The 19675-nt window shown below is 52.6% G+C and overlaps 1 protein-coding gene across 2 annotated transcripts; it reads left to right on the top strand.

Moving 5' to 3' along the window:
* The first annotated feature begins 838 nt into the window (after positions 1-838).
* SUPT5H (SPT5 homolog, DSIF elongation factor subunit) lies at positions 839-18251 on the top strand. Of its 2 annotated transcripts, XM_081335057.1 has the most exons (30): positions 839-971; positions 2159-2253; positions 2378-2531; positions 3027-3092; positions 3988-3999; positions 4738-4807; positions 5480-5548; positions 5662-5727; positions 5914-5944; positions 6508-6576; positions 7163-7414; positions 8101-8190; positions 8575-8645; positions 9272-9377; positions 9853-9946; positions 10154-10290; positions 10614-10769; positions 11140-11286; positions 11466-11612; positions 11980-12105; positions 12562-12646; positions 13182-13301; positions 13561-13663; positions 13839-13957; positions 14870-14966; positions 15046-15204; positions 15976-16144; positions 16766-16969; positions 17198-17293; positions 17760-18251. In XM_081335057.1, exons 2-30 carry the CDS (start codon positions 2173-2175, stop codon positions 17901-17903), a joined length of 3240 nt encoding a protein of 1079 aa, XP_081191183.1. In that variant the 5' UTR covers positions 839-971; positions 2159-2172; the 3' UTR covers positions 17904-18251. The 2 variants fall into 2 exon arrangements, with proteins under 2 accessions (XP_081191183.1, XP_081191182.1); XM_081335056.1 differs by lacking the exon at positions 839-971 and having other exon boundaries at positions 1840-2253.
* The last annotated feature ends 1424 nt before the right edge of the window (positions 18252-19675 follow it).

Consider the following 19675-nt stretch of genomic DNA (forward strand, 5'->3'; position numbering starts at 1 on the left):
GAAGCCCAAGGCTGGGCTGGTTGACTTCAAGAAGCTCCACAAGCCCAAAGTAACACAAAAAGCACCTGCAAACTCCCTCATGCTCATTTTATTCTGCATCATTGCTGGACTGGCATCCTGTCCTGTCCTTTCTCTAGCAGCTCAATGTGGTTTTTGTGCAATGCCCCCCACAACAACCCTGTGAGGTGGACCAGGGTTCAAGAGGGCAGCTGGCTCCAAGTCCTCCAGGAGGCTTCTCTGGCTGAGCTTAACTTCCGTCCAAGCTCCCAGAGGGTCTTGACTGCCCAACTTCCACTAGGTGCCTTCTTTCTTTCTTTCTTTCTTTCTTTCTTTCTTTCTTTCTTTCTTTCTTTCTTTCTTTCTTTCTTTCTTTCTTTCTTTCTTTCTTTCTTTCTTTCTTTCTTTCTCATTTATTTATTGCATTTATTGTACTTTATATCTTACATTTCTTAATTTAAAATTATTTATTGAATATTGGAGCCTGACTCCCATCATCCCCAGCTGCGGCTGATGGGAATTACCACCTGCCACTCTCGCCCTGCGCGAGGGATGCGCATCCCGGTCCAGATGGCACCCAGCCGCTGCATCCGAGCTCTGCCATTGGCTGGGCCGCTTGCCCCAAGATAACCAATCAGCACCCTTTACGTCACGGCCCGCCGGCTGGAAAATGGAACCGCCACCTACTTCGGGCGTGGGTTCTGAGGAGCGAGCGAGGAGACAGGCGCCGGCCTAGAGCGGCCCGTTCTACGTCATCCGTCCCAGACCCGCGGGAGCCTCCTGTCGAATCAGCGCGCCGTCTTCCCCATGACGCGCTCTTCTCCGAGTCTCGCGGGACTCGGCGGGATCTCCGCGTTAGGAGGCGGGGGCCTTTGCTTTCCTTCAAGTCGCCCCTGTTCGCCCCTCTCGTGGAGGAGGAAGCCGGGTGAGGCACCCCGACCGCTGGGGCCGCCGGCCGAGCGACCGAGGACCTGGTAAGCGGCGCCGAGGAGAACTGGAACGACCTTTGACCCCCCCTCCGGAGCCCCGCCCGCGTGGCAGATCTCTTGGATTACAGCTCCCATCCTCCCCAGCCATGCGCCCGGTGCTCCCCAAGGGCGCTGGACTACACTCCCCATTCTCCCCGGTCTCCTCCGAGCCGCAAGTCCTATCCTCCCCTGCGGGGCGGCCCCACCCTCTCAAAGGCCGGGACTGCGATGCCCATCATCCCCAGCCGCCAGCTCTCTTCCGGCCAGACGTTGCTGGGCTGCCCCTCCCCCAAAGGTTCTTTTCTTTGCGGGTCCATTGATTTCAAGATGGACAAAGCACAAAGTAACAGCATAAACACTCTAATAATTCTTTAAAAGGTATAAAAATTGAATATGTTTGACAAGGCGATATTCTTTTTTCTACGGCCTTCGGTAGGAAATCAGGAGTCCAGAGGCCGGGGGAGGGGGCGGCACTGTAGGTTGTTCATTTGTTTGCTTGTTTGTATCCCGTCTTCATTGTTTTTATAAATGGCTCCCGGTGGAGAACATATCTAGCATTCCTCCTTCCTCCGATTTTCCCCACCACAACAACCCAGAGAGAGAGGGACTGGGCCAGAGTCACCCAGCCGGCTTTCTGGAGTGGAGTATTTCAGTTTAGGCTCTCCTGCTTGAGCAAGGGGTTGGACTAGAAGACCTCCCAGCTCTATTCTATTCTATCACCGTCTCCTGGTGATTGGCCCAAAGTCACCCGGCTGGCTTTCACGCCTAAGGAGGGACTAGAACTTACCATCTCTCACTTTCTAGCCTGGCGCCTTCACCACTGGACCAGGTTGGTGGTCTGGCTGGGGGGTGGGGGGAGGGGAACTGGGCCGTCCGAGCGGCAGGTTGGTGCACGCAGCTCAACTTGTGCAACGGCCCACTGCTTCTTGCACAAGGGCTGAATGCCCACGCTCGCTGGCCCACTATGCGCGTGGCCCAATTCCAGATAGGGTCAGTAGTGGCCCGCAGCCCACGGTCTGGGGACCCTTGCACCAGGCCAAACTGGCTCACTGTCTTATCCCTCGCCGGGTGAGAGAAACATTACATGGTAGCCTTTGCGCCCAGGGTCTTTCTTTGCTGTGTCCCAGTTTGAGCCGACCTCCTGCCCCATCAGGCCCATCAAAATTTTCCCTCTGCGCTTCTCCCACGGTCAGGGAGCGCGGTCAAGATGTCCGACAGCGAAGACAGCAACTTCTCCGAAAATGAGAGCGAGCGCAGCAGCGAGCCTGAGGAGGCGGAGGAGAATGAGGTGAGCCCGGAATTGGGGTTCGAAGTTCCCCTTTGCCAGACGTGGGAGCCAGTCCTTCCTTCCCAGGAAAGCTGCTGACGACGAGCTTTGGCTTAGCCAGACGGGCTCTCCCTTCTACCTGCAGGCAGAAGAGCGGGGCAGCATTGTAGGGAGCGAGAAAGAAGAAGTGGAGGAGGAGGAGGAGGAGGAGGAAGATGAATACGACGAGGAGGAAGACGAAGATGATGATCGGCCTGCAAAAAAACCCAGACACGGAGGCTTTATTTTGGACGAAGCGGGTAAAGACTCCCCGCCTTAATGGTTCGGGTGTAGTAGTGCAGAATTTAGGTCCTCCACTTATGACCATTTGTTTCATGACCAAAGTTACAACATCACTGGAAAAAGGGACTTAGGATCATTTTTCACACTTAGGACCGTTGCAGCATCCCTGTGGTCACCCGATCAAAATTTGGCATATATTCATACAATTACAGCATCCTGGGGTCATGTGATCCCCTTTTGCAACCTTCCAATAAGTAAAGTCAATGGGAAAGGCAGATTCATTTATCGATCATGTTATTAACTTAACAACTGCAGTGTTAACAACAGCCACTTAACAACCGTGGCAAAAAAAGTCATCAATTGGGGCAAAATTCACTCGACTGCCTTGCTTAGCAACGGACATTTTGGGCTTAGTTGTGTTGGAGAATTGAAGATACACGTCGTATACAAAAAGAAACCAAGTTCTTACTGTTCCTCACAGTGCGAGTTTCCCCCGTTCTCTTTGTTTCCAGATGTTGATGATGAGTACGAAGATGAAGATCAGTGGGAGGACGGAGCAGAAGACATCCTGGAGAAAGGTAGGGCCAACCAGCTTCGTGTGCTGATATCTGAGATTCGGAGAGCTCTAGAGGTTAGGATCAATCGAGACCTTGCAGGTGTACTAGTCCGGCATACCTTTTCCTCTAAGTCCCTGTTTTGATGGGGTTCCTGTTCTCTTTCACCTACCTTCCCCACTGGGCACTCCCTAAATAGGCGGGATTCAAACTTCCAGGAGGCTGGCTGGGAGCAAAATCTCAGTGCCTTGCAGGGCGCCTGGCTCTCGGGAGTGGTTTTCCACCAGCTGAAAGAAATTTAACCAGCTGTCTTTTCAATAGGTTTCTATTTCCCTCCTATTATGATTGGGGAATGTTTCTCCTGTTCCAACGCACTTCCTAAAGTCTGTTGACTACTTTTCAAAAGTTTGTGTCTTTTTTTCCCCCCTTTCTCCTGTCAGAGCTAGAAATGGTCTCTTCTCCCCTCTCGGATGTCTGCAACCACTTCCCCACCTGTAAAACCCAAATGTTTCTATAAAAATGGTGGTCCTTAGGCTGGGTTAAAACTACGAACGAGTCTTTGGTTGCAGAGATGCACAAGGGTCTAATCTGAGCGGTAGCTGACAGAATGCAAGAGGCGGTGACCGAGCGCCTCTAAGATACCCCCCCCACACACACACCTGCCCTCCCTGGGTCCTGGCCCTTGCCCCCCCCCCCCCGCTACCCCCCAGCACTTCCCTCTCCCCCCCTTCTTGGTGGCTTCTCCTTTGCGTTTCCGTGCATCTCATTCGCTTCTGCTTGGTTTGTGCCTCATCTTAATTTTGTTCCTTCCGCTTTTCTGTTCCCCATTCACCTCCACCCTGTGGTTGGTTTTGATGGTATTATTTGGCTCATACTGTCCGCCTTTCCACCACCACCACCACCTCCTCCTCCTGAGCAGAAGAAATCGAAGGTAAGGCACTTTTTTGTTTTTCTCCTCTCCATTCCAGCTCCTCTCCTCTCCTCTCCGCCAGCTGCCTTCCTTCTCTGCTTCGTTTCAGCCAGGTGGGACGAAATGAATGGGGGACCGTGGGGGGGGGAGGGGAAGGGCGCCCCACCCGTGGGCTTAGCTGCTGCAGGTAGCGCAGGGGGGTCTTCCGAGGGTTTGGGTGTCCAGTGGCATTCAGAAACTGCCTGCGAGATCTGCAGGGCGGTCCCACCTGAGGCTCCTTGAGCGCCAGTCAATCTCCGTGCATAGACCAAGAGTCCGGCTTCAACTCAGTCGCTTCTCTTTGCATGCCTCTTTTCTACGCGCAGGGACTTCCGGGTGTGCAAACATCCCCTCGCAAGCTGGCAGCTGCTTTTCTGCCTAAAAGCCTCTCTCTCTCCTTAATATTCTGATAAGGCCAACCTGGCATCGGTGCGCAGAAACAGGGCAGGCCCAGCTGCAACTGTCAGCAGCTTCCTGGGCTGCTGCAAGGGCTGCAAAAGTCTCCCTCTCTCTTTTCTTCCTACCTTCTTCCTTGCTTCCTCCTTCTCCTGAGCAAGCGTTCTAGAGTTCGCAGAGAGCAGTGAGGCCGTCCCAGCCACCAAACTTCACATCTGGAAGCTGCTGGTCCTCCCTTCTTCGGCTCTCTCCTCAAAATTGCCCACTGCCTCTCTGCTCCTCCTTCCTCTCTTGCCCCTTGCCCACTTCTGTCTCTTTTCTTAGCCTCCAACATCGACAATGTGGTGCTGGACGAAGACCGCTCCGGAGCCCGAAGACTGCAGAACTTGTGGAGGTAAGAGGGGAGGGGAGGGGAGAAGGAGGGAGGAACAGGGCTCAGTTCTGTGTTTCAGTTCACATCTAAATAACGCCATTATTAAATGTTTAGACAAGCCATTTGCGTGTTGCCTATAGTTTTGCCTGCTTTTATTTATTTTATTGTTTGTTTATTTTTACATTTCTGAACCTTCCATTCTCCCTCAAAGAGGGACTCTGAGAGCGCTGTACAATAAAATGTCAAAATATAAAAACAGTACGTAAAAGATAAAAGTTTAGAAGGAGGCAAGAGTGATGAAAACCATGAAAGTTAGTTAAAAGGTGGGCTTTCAGGGGACTTACCATCCCCACGGCTGCATGCTTCTCTGGGCTCCCTACATGAGGGTTGCCACGTTTGGGGAATCTTGGATTAAATAGATGATCCATTACATATCCCCACCACCACGTATCTTAGCTATGAACTCGATGACTTTATTGTCTTACTTTTAATCTATAATATAGATTTGGCAGATTGAAAGCCGCCTAGAGTTGTGCGAAAGCAAGCTGGATGGCATGTAGTTTAATAAAACACAATAACAAGCTAGAACGCCCACCCATGTGTACAGCTCCCAGTCATAGGGGGACTTACAACCATGTGTTTCATTCTTCTTTTTTCCTGCTTCTCTGTTCTCTCCCCCCCCCCCCCTTGCAGGGACCAAAGAGAGGAAGAGCTGGGCGAGTATTACATGAAGAAATATGCCAAGTCTTCGGTGGGCGAGACGTGAGTAGGGGCATCTCCTCTGCCAAGAGTCCCTTTTGGCTCCTGATCGGCGGTCCCGTCTCCTGGGTTCTCCCGGCCTTTCAGCCACAGTTTGTTTTTCCTTTGGTCTCTAGTGTGTATGGCGGATCCGACGAGCTTTCTGATGACATCACCCAACAGCAGCTGCTGCCGGGAGTCAAGTAAGAGACGGCGGATTTTACCTGCGGGGTGTTGCACGGAGTTTGTGGGGGCCACAGGGCAGCGGTGGGGATGGCTGAAGTGGCCGAGCCAAGACGCCTTGAGTCAGCCCAAGAAGCAGGAACTGCTTGTTGAATGCGACAAACCAACCTTACGGGCTTTGTTTTCTCTCTCCCCCCCCCATTCAGGGACCCCAACCTTTGGACGGTGAAATGTAAGGTAAGTCTTTGTGGGTCAGGATTAGCAGGGGCCCCAGTGGGGGGAACAGCACAAAGGAGGTGGTTGAGTTATAACAAGTCCCACCTCCCCGCCCCACTCTGCCTCCCCCTCCCATGTGTCCTTGCTTTTAATGACTTCTTACATTTTAACTGCATACTGTGGGCTGCTCAGAGTCCCCCTGTGGTGAGATGGGTGGCCAATAAATTTTGTAAGGAGACAAACTCGGTTATCTTCATGAAGCGGCTGCTTTGACCAGGTCAGGTGGCAGGAGCACCGTGGCTCATGCGGTTAGGACGGTGGGTTGGAGGTTAGCAAGCCCGCGTTCGAGTCCCGAGTGTGTGTGGGGGAGCTCCCGCCACTCGCTCCAGCTGTCTTGATGGGGACATGAACAGAGCCCCCATGGGCGTCCCCCAGGCAATGGTGATGTCACCGGCTAATCCTTTCCACCCCGAAGCGCCTTGAAGAGTGCTGCTGACCTGAACGGTGGGGGGGAGGTCAGGTGGCCCACGGGCCTCCCTGGAGCCACATTGCCACCGTTGGCTTCTCTTGTGTTCCCCCTCAAGATTGGAGAGGAGCGCTCCACCGCAGTCGCCCTGATGAGGAAGTTCATCGCCTACCAGTTTACAGACACAGTAAGTGGGGTGGGAGGTGGAGAAGGAGGCCTGTTTGCCCCTGGATACGGGAGACCCACGTCCATTCATAAGTCTTTGGCCCTTTTTGACATGGCTGCCCGGCCATAAAATTAGGAGTCTTTCCTGAACCTTCTGGCTACATGCCGGAGCATGGCTAAGAGTTTGGAAGGCCTTATCCTGTTTTGAAAGATCAGTGGAGAAAGAGCAGAGCAGTCGCTCCTTGTACACAAAACCCTTTCACTCTCCTTGTGCCCGATTTTATTTATATCTAGCCGTTACAATTGTTATCAACAACTGGCAGCGAACAAACACAATGCCCCCTCCTTATCTTTTCCCTACAATTCTTCGATGGGGCAGAAAGAGGAACTGGCCCAGAGTCACCCAGCTGGCTTCCACGCCTAAGGCAGGACTAGAACTCACCGTCTCCTGGTGATTGGCCTAAAGTCACTTGAACCTGCCGTCTCACGCATGGGGACCTTTTGGGCGTTTCTGGCGCTAACAGTGGGGAAAGCTTCTTGCTGCATCTTCGCAGCTCTTGCCCTGGCCTGCCTGATTTCTCCCCCTCCCTGCTGGCGTGTCTTCGCAGCCCTTGCAGATCAAGTCGGTGGTCGCTCCTGAGCACGTGAAGGGCTACATCTACGTGGAGGCCTACAAGCAGACCCACGTGAAGCAGGCCATCGAAGGGGTGGGCAACCTCCGGATGGGCTACTGGAACCAGCAGATGGTGCCCATCAAGGAGATGACCGACGTCCTGAAGGTGGTGAAAGAGATGACCAACCTCAAGCCCAAATCCTGGGTGCGACTCAAGAGGGGAATCTACAAAGGTGACATCGCTCAGGTGAGCCCAGTTCAGATCTGGCATTTTTCCGAGGGAAACTGGATAACTTTAACCCCTTTCGGAAGATATTTCTGGAGCGTGGGAGAAACTTACCGGATGAAGGGAAGACTTGTTAGGGACCTACAGGGAGTCCTCGATTTACAACAGTTCATTTAGTAACTGTTCGAAATTACAACGGCACTGAAAAAAGTGACTTATGACCATTTTTCACACTTACGACCGTTGCAGCATTCTGGTGATCATGGGATCAAAATCTGGACACTGGCCAACTGGTCCCCCTTTTGCAACCTTTTAACAAGCAAAGTCAGTGGGGAAAACCCAGATTCATTTAACAACCGTGTTACTCAATTCACAGCTGCAGTGGTTCACTTAACACATCTGGAAAGAAAAGTCGTAAAATGGGGCAGAACTCACTTAACAGATTTCTCACTTAGCAACATAAATTTTGGGAATAACAACAATAATAATAATAATAATTGTAAAGGCTGTGACATCTACAAGTTTCCTCCTGTTTAAAGACTGAAGAGGGAACTAACCCAATCAGAAGAGAGTTGGAAGGGACCTTGGAGGTCTTCTAGTCCAACCCCTTGCTCAGTTGTGGTCCTGAGTTGAGGACTACCTGTGTTTTGTCTTCTCCTCGGAGGCCCTCCGCCCTGACCAGAGCCACTTCCTTCTTTCGGTGTTAGGTAGACTACGTGGAGCCCAGCCAGAATCAGATCTCGCTCAAGATGATCCCTCGCATCGATTTTGATCGCATCAAAGCTCGCATGAGCCAGGTGGGTGATGTGTGACCTTCCAGGAAGTCCTCCAGATTGAAATACGTCGAGCCTTTTTCACATCCTGCCAAGCTTTAATTTTTCTGTCTTAACCGTTGTTACGTTTGGGTGCCTTTGGGGTTGAAGCAGTTGCTCGGTCTTCAGTGTTACAAGACGGCCGTGGCGTTATTTCAGACATTATTTCCAATAGCCTCCCATCATCCCAGTTGGATAATTTGTTCTCTTTCTCCAGATCACCGAAGGTGGTAAGGGACGGATACAAAGAAGGCTAAAGTCAAAGCCCTAGAGAGGCCGTTGTTGAACAGTAAAATGCAAAAGGGAAAGGATCCTATGTCGTGGCCCCTTTTCCGAAGATTTCAGTCCAAATCTCTCTTTCCCTTGCAGAAAGATTGGGTGGCGAAGTGGAAGAAATTCAAGCGTCCCCCACAGCGTCTCTTTGATGCGGAAAAGATCCGGTGAGCCTCTCGGGCTGGAGGTGGGGGGAGGGCCAGGCTCAGGGCCGGCCTCGGGAAAGCCAGACGGAGCCAAAGAACCCAGAACTGCTGGGCGGCCCGGCGTAGTGACGGGCAGAGGGGAGGGCGGCAGGAACCGGGTACAGCTAGTCCTCGGCCACTCGCTTAGCGACCGCTCAGTTACAACGGCACCGAAGAAAGGGACTTACGACCGTGTTTCATGCGGACGACCTTTGCGCCGTGATCCATCGTCACGGGATCAAAATTCGGACGCTTGGCAACAGGCTCACGTTTATGACGGTCGCAGCGTCCCAAGGTCACGGGGTCCCCTTTGGCGACCTTCCGGCGAGCAAAGTCAGTGGGGAAGCCAGATCCACTTAACAGCCGGGGGACCCTTAACAACTGTAGCGATTCACTTAAGAGACTGGACGGCCATTTGACTGAAGTGGCAGAAGGTCTCCTGCCTGAGCAAGAGGCTGGACTAGATGACCTCCAAGGTCTCTTTCAACTCTCGTTATCCTGTTGTGTGGAGAAGCTGCTCTGAGTCGACTTAAGCCTGAGTTTCCCTCCAGTCCCCCCTCCCCCCCCCAGCGGGGGCTTTCCCACCAAGCCTGTCTCCCACCATCCAGGTCTTTGGGCGGCGATGTGGCCTCCGACGGGGACTTCCTCATCTTCGAAGGGAACCGCTACAGCCGGAAGGGTTTTCTCTTCAAGAGCTTTGCCATGCTGGCTGTGGTGAGAGCGGGGGCTGCTCGGGGGGAGGATTCGTCTCTGGAGCCCGGGATGGGAGTTCATGGCCCACGGACCAGTAATTGGCAGACCAACATGCCTATCGTCCCTTTTCATCTGGCCTCTTCTTCATTTTTAACGTTTTCCAGTGCTGGAAGGGTGTGGAGCTTCTGGGAGGGAAGCAGGAAAGAAGGGGAGGAGGGGGACTGTGGGGTCCTTGGTGGTTTCCTTGCAGACGTTGCATTGCCAAACTAGGTCACGTCATCAGTGCCGCTACTGAGTAGACTGCCAGTAGTATATCAACAGAGAGCATCAAGGAGAGCTCAGTCTTCCTCCTCCTCCTCCCCTTTACCACAAAAATTCTCTTCTATCGGCAAAAGGAGCGTTGCCGGCCTGGGATCCAGTTCTGGTTCCTGTCTTTAGGCTCCTCCCTGGGTTAATTTCCCCCCTCCCCAGTCGCTGGCTCTTTTTCCGACTTCAGATCACCGAAGGAGTGAAGCCCACTTTATCCGAGCTGGAGAAATTTGAGGACCAGCCTGAAGGGATCGACTTGGAAGTGGTGACCGAGAGCACAGGTGCGTCCCCTGCCACCTTCGCCTGCCTTTCCTCCCAAGGAGACGCTACGTGGCTACAGCAGGTCCTTCAGGGCTCCTGGGAGGAGGAGATCAGGCGATCCACGTGCTCAGCCATGACCAGGCCCCCTTTTCTCCTCTCCCCGTCGGAAGGCCCTCGAGGGAGGCCTCTGGACGGCTCGTCCTCATCCCTTCCTGTTGTGGTTTCAGGAAAGGAACGGGAACACAACTTCCAGCCGGGAGACAACGTGGAGGTGTGCGAAGGGGAGTTGATCAATCTGCAGGGCAAGATCCTGAGCGTCGACGGGAACAAGATCACCATCATGCCCAGGCATGAAGACCTCAAGGTAGGGAGCTCTTAACCCAGGGGTCTTCAGACTCGGCCCTTTTATGACTTGTGGACTTCAACTTCCAGAATTCCCCAGCCAGATGAGTGGACTTCAATTCTGGGAGCTCAAGTTCACAAACCTTAAAAGTTGCTAAGGCTGAAAAAAATCTGCTGTAACCCTTGGAATTTCTCTGCCAAAACCTCGACCTTTGAGCTCTGCAAGGGCCAGACCCTCCTTTCCCATCCAGCAAAGAAACACACCCCCCCACACACACACACACACTTATTGCAGGGAGAGCTCTTGTCCCCCTCCTCTCCTCTTTTGTTGCCCTCCCTCCCCAGGATATGCTGGAGTTCCCAGCTCAGGAGCTGCGCAAATACTTCAAAACGGGGGATCACGTGAAGGTCATCGCTGGGCGCTTTGAAGGCGACACGGGACTGATTGTCCGTGTGGAGGAGAACTTTATCATCCTCTTCTCTGACCTGACAATGCACGAGGTGAGTGGCCCAGCAGAATTTGGAGGGGCCCCTTTGGGGCCTCTTGAGTTATGGGTCTGGCGCGGTGCTCGGGCTGGAGGAGAAGGGGAGAGGGGGATTGTGGGGTCCTTGTATCTCTGAGGGTGTTTGTTTCTTTGCTGACGTTTTGTGACCCAACTAGGGAATGTTATCAGTGTTAGAAGGGAGTGGGGGGTGGGGTGGGTGCTCTCTGTTTCACTACCAAGAAAAAAACATCACCCCACCCACACAGATAGGGCAAGCTGCTAGTATATAAACAGAGAGCAAACCCCACTCCCTTCTAACACTGATGTTGTTACCTAGTTGGGTCGTGAAAGAAACAGTTAACCACTGTGTCTCTCGCCCTCCACAGCTCAAAGTTCTCCCCCGAGACCTTCAGCTCTGTTCCGAGACCGCCTCCGGTGTGGATGTGGGGGGCCAGCACGAGCTAGGAGAACTCATCTTGCTGGACCCCCAGACAGTTGGGGTCATTGTGCGCCTGGAACGCGAGACCTTCCAGGTGGGCCTGTGACACTTCCAGATTGTGTTCAGATTCAGGAATTGCCACCCCGTGACTCTTTGGCTGCTGTTAATCAAGACTGATATGGGGAAGAATCCCCCAAAATCTGCCCGGGGTGTGTGTCATTGGACCCCCTAGAGCCTGGCTCTAAGCCTCGGTCTCTTCTCTTCCCCACTCAGGTCCTGAGCATGAACAACCAACTGGTGACTGTCCGGCACCAGGCGGTGAATCGGAAGAAGGACAACCGCTTTGCAGTATCCCTGGACTCGGAGCAGAACAATATCCATGTGAAGGACATCGTGAAGGTCATTGAAGGGTCTCATTCGGTGAGCCACCCACCCACCCGGTCGAGCTGTGTCTGCACCGCAAGGGGAGAAATGTCTCTCACTGGCCGGCTTCATCCCTTTAATGAAGGGGGTCTTCAAACCTGGCCCTTTTATGACTTGTGGACTTCAACTGGCTGGCTGAGGAATTCTGGGAGTCCACAAGTCATAAAAGGGCCAAGTTTGAAGACCCCTGCTTTAATGAAAAGAAGGACTGGTGGGTGGGTGTCGACATGATCGCAGTATTTCAATATTTGAGGTGCAACGGTTATAGGTGTGAGGACCTTCTTTTCAGTCTTGAGGTAACTTTGAGCGGTTGCTGAACGGAGTAACTTGTGACTTGTCGATCCGTCTCGGTCTCTCCTTCCAGGGCCGCGAGGGGGAGATTCGGCACATCTTCCGGGGCTTTGCTTTCCTGCACTGCAAGAAGCTGGTGGAGAACGGAGGGATGTTCGTCTGCAAGACCAAGCATTTGATTCTGGCGGGGGGGTCCAAGGTGAGGCAGCCCCGTCCACCTCTGGCTGTTAGGCTGCTCGTAACTGGCCTAAAATTTGGCTAGGTGGGGGGAGGGGCTAGGCAAGCTGTCTGTTAAATCCACTTATTTATTTATTTATTCATTGCCTTTATTGTTTTAATCAATGTCAAGGTGGGAAACTTACCCAATAACCTATTCCTCCTCCTATTTTCCCCATAACATCAACCCTGTGAGGTGGCCTGCCCAAAGTCACCCAGCTGGCTTTCCTTCCTAAGGCAGGACTAGAATTCACAGTCTCCTGGTGATTAGCCCAAAGTTGCCCAGTTGGCTTTCATGCCTAAGTTGGGACTAGAATTCACCCTCACCTGGCGATGGGTCCAAAGTCAACCAGCCCCTTTTCATGCTTCAGGCGGGACTAGAGCTGCCTTCTGTCCTGGTGCCTTCAGCACTAGAGCAAACTGAATTTCCTTTTGGCAGCCCCGGGATGTCACCAACGTCACGGCCGGCGGCTTCATGCCCATGAGTCCTCGGATGAGCAGCCCTATGCATCCCAGCTCTGGAGGTGGGTAGAAGGAGGGGGGCAGCCCCCTCCCCACCATCCCACCCCCTCACTGGCAGGGCAGGCATTGCAGCAGCCAGAAGAAAGGGAAGAAAGCAGTGAAGCAAAGGAGGGATGGAGCCAGAGGGTAATCGGTCCTTCCTGGCATGAGGTGGGCTGAAGAGGATTGAAATTGGCTTTGCTGAGCAAGCAAATCTGTTAAATCTGATTCGGAGGCAGCTGCAGTCCAGTCCTCCCCACCCTTTTGAAATGGGTGTCCAGTTCTGGGCGTCCAAACAGCGCCTGGTCCCTCCCCTAGAGCAATAAGCTAGGTGCTTGTCTGAGATGGGCAGGACCCATCACATGGCAGTGCCCTCCCAAGAGGACAGGGGGAAAGGTGTTAGATCTGCTTCCCCAGCAGGAAGACATTTGCACCCTGCCTGGAATGGCCCCAACACCTGTCTTCAGCAAAGGGCCCCATGCACACAACCAACCCCCCCCCCCCAGGAGCTGCCTGGGAAGTCCTGCCTCTTGGCACGCCTGCTTTTACCCTCTGCAGGGCCACGGGGCGGCTTTGGCGGGGGCGGCTTTGGCGGGGGCGGCATGAACCGAGGCCGGGGGCGCCGGGATAACGAGCTCATTGGACAGACGGTGCGGATTTCCCGAGGGTCTTACAAAGGTGAGAGGCCACCACGCTGGATTTTTTCCCCCACACCGAAGGCTTCAAGGCTGAGCTATGCTGGCTCAGGAATTCTGGGAGCTGAAGTCACCGGTGGTAAAGGGTTCACAGTTGCCCACCCCCGTCCTAGGAGTTAGAAAAGTATCGACAGAATTGGACTTTGCTCATTTGTGGCTACGTAGAGATTCTAGGCTGAACCCTCTTTTAACACCGCTTCCCCTACACCTGCCTGTGGAGCCTCTGCCTTTGTCTTTTCCAGGCTACATTGGGATGGTCAAGGATGCCACGGAATCCACCGCCAGGGTAGAGCTGCACTCCACGTGCCAGACCATCTCGGTGGATCGGGAGCATCTCACCATCGTGTAAGAGTCGCCGGGAGCCAGATTTGAGTCGGGGAGGGAGGGAGGGAGGGAGAGCTTCAGAAGCCCTCCAGGTAGGACGGAGCAGCTCTGGGTTAGACGCGGGACCCAACCGAGCCGAACAGGATGATGTGCCAGCTTTATCGGACCGAACTCATTCACGTTCCTCCTTTTGCAGAGATTCCAAAAAGCCGTCTGGCATGCCCTCTGGCTCTGGACGGACCCCCATGTACGGCTCCCAGACGCCTATGTACGGCTCGGGCTCCCGCACGCCCATGTATGGCACCCAGCACGATGGTGAGTAGAAGAAAGCGGGCGCCCCCCCCTGTCTCTCTTCCAGGAGAGGTCGGTGGCTTTCTTAGCATCTGACCTCAAAAGCCTCAGCGTGTATTTGTTGAATTCCACAACCTGAAGACACTGGCACCTGAGCTGGTGGAGCCCGGCCCCTTTAAGGCCTCTCCCTAGCATGCCCAGCAACAGGCCGCTAAAAAGCCCGGCAGAAAAGCAGCTGGATGTTGTAGTAGTAGTAATAGTAGGAGGTGTGTAGTAGTGCAAGGGGAAGTAGTTTAACACAAACAGTCAGAAGGGACCTTGGAGGTCTTCTAGTCCAACCCCCTGCTCAGGCAGGAAACCCTAGATCAGTTTAGACAAATGGCTGTCCAGTCTCTTCTGAAAAGCTTCCATTGATGGAGCGCTCACAACTTCTGGTGGCGAGCCGTTCCACTGGTTAATTGTTCTAAAAGTCAGGAAATTGCTCCTTAGTTCTAGGTTGCTTCTCTCTTTGATTATTTTCCATCCGTTGCTTCTTGTCCTGCCCTCAGATGCTTTGGAGAATAGGTGGGGCCCCCTCTTTTTTGTGCCAGCCCCTCAGATATGGGAATTCTGGGAGTTGAAGTCCACACAGGTCGTAAAGGTGCGCTGCTTGCCCACCCCTGCTTTAGAGCATCCTCTCAACCTTGGCAGCTTGAAGATGCCAAAGGTGTGACCAAGCCAGTGTGGGGCCCCACCATGCCATAGCAAACAGTGGGTTCACTTAACAACCACATCGTTGGTTTAATGCTCTCCGCATTCACTTCACGACAGCCACAGAATGACAAGTGATCAAACGCGTCAGATGACCAGCCCATTTCACAACTGTTATGCGCCCACGTCAAGGGCTACCTGTATTCCAAGGGGGGTTGTGATACGTGAGGCGTGTCTGTTTTTCAGGAAACCGGACGCCGCACTATGGCTCCCAAACACCTTTACACGACGGCAGCCGGACTCCCGCCCAGAGCGGCGCCTGGGATCCCAACACCCCTTCCAGGTTGGTCTTCTGGTCTGGGGCTGGGTGGGTCCCGGCACAGAGCCTCGAGGCTGAACTGGATATTTGGCTTCTTCTACAGGCCAGAGGAAGAGTTTGACTACGGCTTTGACGACGAGCCAACGCCTTCACCCCAAGGCTACGGGGGGACCCCCAACCCCCAGACCCCAGGCTATCCAGACCCTTCCTCCCCGCAGGTTAACCCTCCATACAATCCTCAGACGCCCGGCACCCCGGCCATGTAAGTGCAGCAGCGCTGACGTCTCTTGGCTGGAAGGTGGCCCAGGTGTTGTTTGGCTGACTCAGGACAAGCAGCCCGGCTGAGTCAGGAGCCCTTGCAGAGAGGCTCAGGGAACCCTCCTACGGCCGTCCTGGGTTCCACCTCTGCGGCTCCTGGGTGCTCTCTGCGCTTGGCGGTCTCTTTGCAGATGTTCCATGACCCAAGTATGTGGCCTTATCAGTGCTGGAGGGTGGTGGGGTCTGTGGAGCGGAGGAGGAGGAGGGGGCAAGCAGGGGAAGAAGCTCTATGGAGTCCTCGGTGTCCTCAGAGCTTGGCTGTTTCCTTGCAGACCTTTCGTTCTCTAGGCGAACATCACCAGTGCTGGAAGGGAGTGGGGTTTGTGGAGCGAAGGAGAAGGGCAGGGAGAGGAGGAGGACTCTCGGCTCCTTGGTTCTTTCTCGGCCTGGGGGGTTTTCTTGGAGGCTTTTCATTTAGGTAACATCAGTTGTAGAACGGAGTGAGGTTTACTTCTAGCACTGACTGAAGAAAGTAAGTGAGTGATGGGGAGAGAAAGAAAGAGAGAGAGAGAAAGAAAGGAAAGAAAGAAAGAAAGAAAGAAAGAAAAACTAAGCTCAGCACCAAGGACCTCACAAATTGGTCTCTCTCTGAGACGCCGCCCTGGAGGTTCTCCTTTAGAGTTGCTGATCCTCTGACTGTGCTGGATCCGGGAAATGGTGTCCTGTCCGTCTGATGCCCTGCCTGCTCTGAACAAAGCCTCTTGTCTTGGCAAAGGTACAACACAGACCAGTGCTCTCCGTACACCGTCCCGTCTCCTCAGGGGTCCTACCAGCCAAGCCCCAGCCCTCAAAGTTTCCACCAAGTGGCACCGAGTCCTGTGGGCTACCAGAACACCAACTCCCCCACCAGCTACCACCCGACTCCTTCGCCCATGGCTTACCAGGTATGCTTGATACTCTCATCAGTTGTCTCTCTGTGCAGGCACACACCAACCTCACTTTGTCCCATTATGTTGGCCAGTTCCCCCTGGTCAGGCAGGGAAAAATGTTTGTGGGCCCTGTTGGTTAAAGTATTCCAACCATCATACTCTTCCCGCCCCCCCGCCAGATGTGAGGTGTTTCCCCCCCTCTCCTGGCCTTCTGAAAAAGAGCTAAAACAGCTCCACAGCCTCATGTCGGGAGCCCATGGGGCTCCTCAGCCCTCCCAAAATGCTCCTTTCACCTTGTTTTTTAATTGTCTTTGCCCCTTCTTAAATTTCTAACTTTTATAAACTCTTTAATTTTTAATATTGTACTGTACACCGCCCAGAGCCCCTCTGTAAAGAAGATGACTGTTTTTAAAATTTGAAAAAGAAACAAGCCCCTTTTTGGAAAGGCATCTTTGCTGCTTCTCCAAGGACATAAGTGGCATGTGGGTTGATGGGTGACCCCTTGTAGGTCCATTCAGGGCCTGAAAGGGTGGGAATTAAGTGGTCTCTTTCACTGTCCCCGGCCTAGAACCGGCCCTGATTTTCTCATGGAATCTCTCTCTCTCTCTCTCTCTCTCTCTCTCCCCCCCCCCCCAGGCTAGCCCCAGTCCCAGCCCAGTGACCTATAGCCCTATGACTCCGGGGGCTCCTTCCCCAGGAGGTTACAACCCTCACACTCCGGGCTCTGGGATTGAGCAGAGCTCCAGTGATTGGGTCACCACTGATATCGAGGTCAAAGTACATGACACGTACCTGGACAGCCATGTGGTGGGGAAGACCGGAGTCATCCGTAGCGTGAATGTAAGTAGCCCCTCGTGGGTTATTCCTGGTTCTTGAACATCTTTATGGCTACCATTTTGTGTTGATCAAGGAGAGGGATTGGCTCCCACAGAGCCAAGGATAGATTATCTTGTCATCCGAGGTAGGTGAGTTTTCCTGTTATTGATGCTTCCAGATTGTCACCTGGGTGGTTTTCTTTCTCCCCCCCCCCCTCCCTCCCATTCTTTCCTCCCTTATCTGCCCTGATAGGGCGGGATGTGTTCAGTCTACATTAAGAAATGTGAAAAGGTAGTCAGCATTTCAAGCGAACACCTGGAACCTGTGACACCAGCCAAGAATGATGTGGTAGGTGGAAGCATTCTCCACCAGACAGCCTTCTCTCTCAGTCAGTCAGTCTGTCTGTCTAGTCTAATCTAATCTAATCTAATCTACCTTCCATCATCTTGCTAGCTAACTATTGATCTAAGTTATCTACCGCTTGTCTCTTTTCAAATAACTCGGCAGCTTACAGCATAATAAACATTTTAAAAAACGTTAAAATCATAAGATACAAAGTGACAGAGAAGAGAAAATAAAATCATTAACAGGAGATGGAAAAGGAGGGAGTGGATACGTGAGGGGCGGGGCTGGATTAGCCTTGAATTCGTCAGGCACCCCCAGTGTGAACCTCTGGTCAACACAGTTGTTGGGAGATGCTCCCAGTCCAGGGGGGGTCTGTGGCTGCGCCTGGCTGGGCCTGCCTTTGAGGGAGAGGCTCGGGGAAGCCTCGCTTTTTAGCCAGCTGGCTCTTGAGTCTTCTCCTGCCTTGCAGGTCAAGGTCCTCCTAGGAGAAGACCGCGAAGAGATGGGGAAGCTGCTGAGCATTGATGGGGAAGACGGCATTGTCCGCATGAATCCAGAGAGGGGGATCAAGATCCTCAACTTGCGTTTCCTCGGCAAACTCGTAGCAGCTTAGCAGGACGGAGAACAACAGTGGGGTGTGATTAGGGTTACCTTTTGTTTTCTTCTTCCCAATTTTTTCATTTAGCCGGTTTCCTCTCGACTTCACCGCCAAACTTTTGTACAGATTTGCTTCTGAGAAAGGTTTATTTTTTTTGTATGTGTGTGTGCAAGTTTCTTCCTGCTGGCTGTTTTTCCCAGCACTGCAGGTGGTTGCCTGGGCGAGGGACAATCTTGCAATCGTGTTATGACGTGACTTCAGCAGAAGAGCTGTTCCCCTCCTCTTCCGTAGCACTTTGTGCCCTCTTCAGCACCAAAACATCCAACCTCTGTAGCTTGTTTTAATAAAATCATCTAAAACTTCTTTGAATGGGGCTTATGTGGCCTGTAGTCAAAGGATTCAGTGATTCTCAGAGGAAAAGACTTTATCTTGTGAATTCCTACCTACACAAGTCTGTCATCTATATCATCTATCTTATCTACCTACCATCCATCCATCCCAAGCTCATTTATTCATACATCCACATCTATCTCTATCTCTATCCATCTATCAATTATCTGTATCCATCCTTCCCTCCTTCCATCATATCTCTCATATCTATTCATCCATCCTTCCACCCATCTATCCGTTCTCTATCTTATCTAATCCAGGGGCCTGCAACCTTGACAACCTCCCAGAAATCTGGGAGCTGAAGTGCACAACTCTTAAAAGTTGTCATACCTCTGAATCTATTACTAATTTATACAGGTAGTTCTCAACTCAACCGCAATTTATGTTGCTAAGCAAGATGTTAAGTGAGTTTTGCCTCATCTTAAGACTTTTCTTGCTACAGTAGTTAAACCAGGGGTCTTCAAGCTCGGCCCTTTTATGACTTGTGGACTTCAACTCCCAGAATTCCTCAGCCAGCGTTGAAGTCCACAAGTTCTGAAAAGGGCCAAGTTTGAAGACCCCTGAGTTAAGTGAATCACTGCAGTTGTCAAGCTAGTAACATGGATATTAAGTGAATCTGGCTTCCCCCACTGACTGCTTATCAGGAGGTTGCAACAGTTGATCACACCCTGGGACATTGAGCCGTCATAAATATGAGTCACTTTCCAAATGCCTGAATTTTGATCACATGACCACAGGGATGCAACGGTGGTAAGTGAAAAATGGTTCCAAGTCACTTTTTTCAGTGCCTTTGTAACTTCAGAACGGTCACTAAGTGACCTGTTGTACATCGAGGACTCCCTGTATGCTTTCAACTAGGGGCAATTCTGACCAGCTTACAATCAAGGCAATAAGATAAAATATTAAATATTGTTTACATAAGATAGATGCCTTGGCTCTATAAGGTGAAAACTGAGGGGGAGCAGGTTTTTTTTTGAGACACGGGCTGCTTAAGACACGTGTCTCGCTGTTCCTTCGGATCTTTAACCTTATCAGCTTCCAGGAAGACCGGTAGGAAAGAAAAGGTTCCGCCCCTTCACTTTCTAGCCAATGACAGCTGTGGCCGCTTCTTTTAATAACAGCTTCGCGGGTCTTCACGCCCCCTTGAGCCATGATTGGTCGGAGAAATCGGGTAGGCGTAGAGCGGCTCGCAGATTGGGTGTCATGACAAATCCCGCTTTCTTTAATGGACGAAGCGCTTCGGAAATGTTTGATGAGAAGCGACCGATCGGGGCGGGCGTTTGGCCGCTTTTCGCGCTCTGATTGGCCGACTCGTTTTTCCCAGCTGCGGCGCGCGCCCGACGTCCCCGCCCCCTCGCTCCTGATTGGTCAGGGCCGGCGCAGGCGCGAGAGGAGCC

This window comes from Vipera berus, assembly GCF_964194415.1.
Source record: "Vipera berus genome assembly, chromosome: 9".
Lineage (NCBI taxonomy): Eukaryota > Metazoa > Chordata > Lepidosauria > Squamata > Viperidae > Vipera > Vipera berus.

Excerpts from the sequence above, each read along its gene's own strand:
- SUPT5H (XM_081335057.1), top strand. The coding sequence starts at position 2,173 with ATGTCCGACAGCGAAGACAGCAACTTCTCCGAAAATGAGAGCGAGCGC. Across the intron at positions 11,613-11,979 it reads TCATTGAAGGGTCTCATTCG|GGCCGCGAGGGGGAGATTCG; the intron begins GTGAGCCACCCA and ends CTCTCCTTCCAG. Across the intron at positions 16,970-17,197 it reads GAGTCATCCGTAGCGTGAAT|GGCGGGATGTGTTCAGTCTA; the intron begins GTAAGTAGCCCC and ends CTGCCCTGATAG.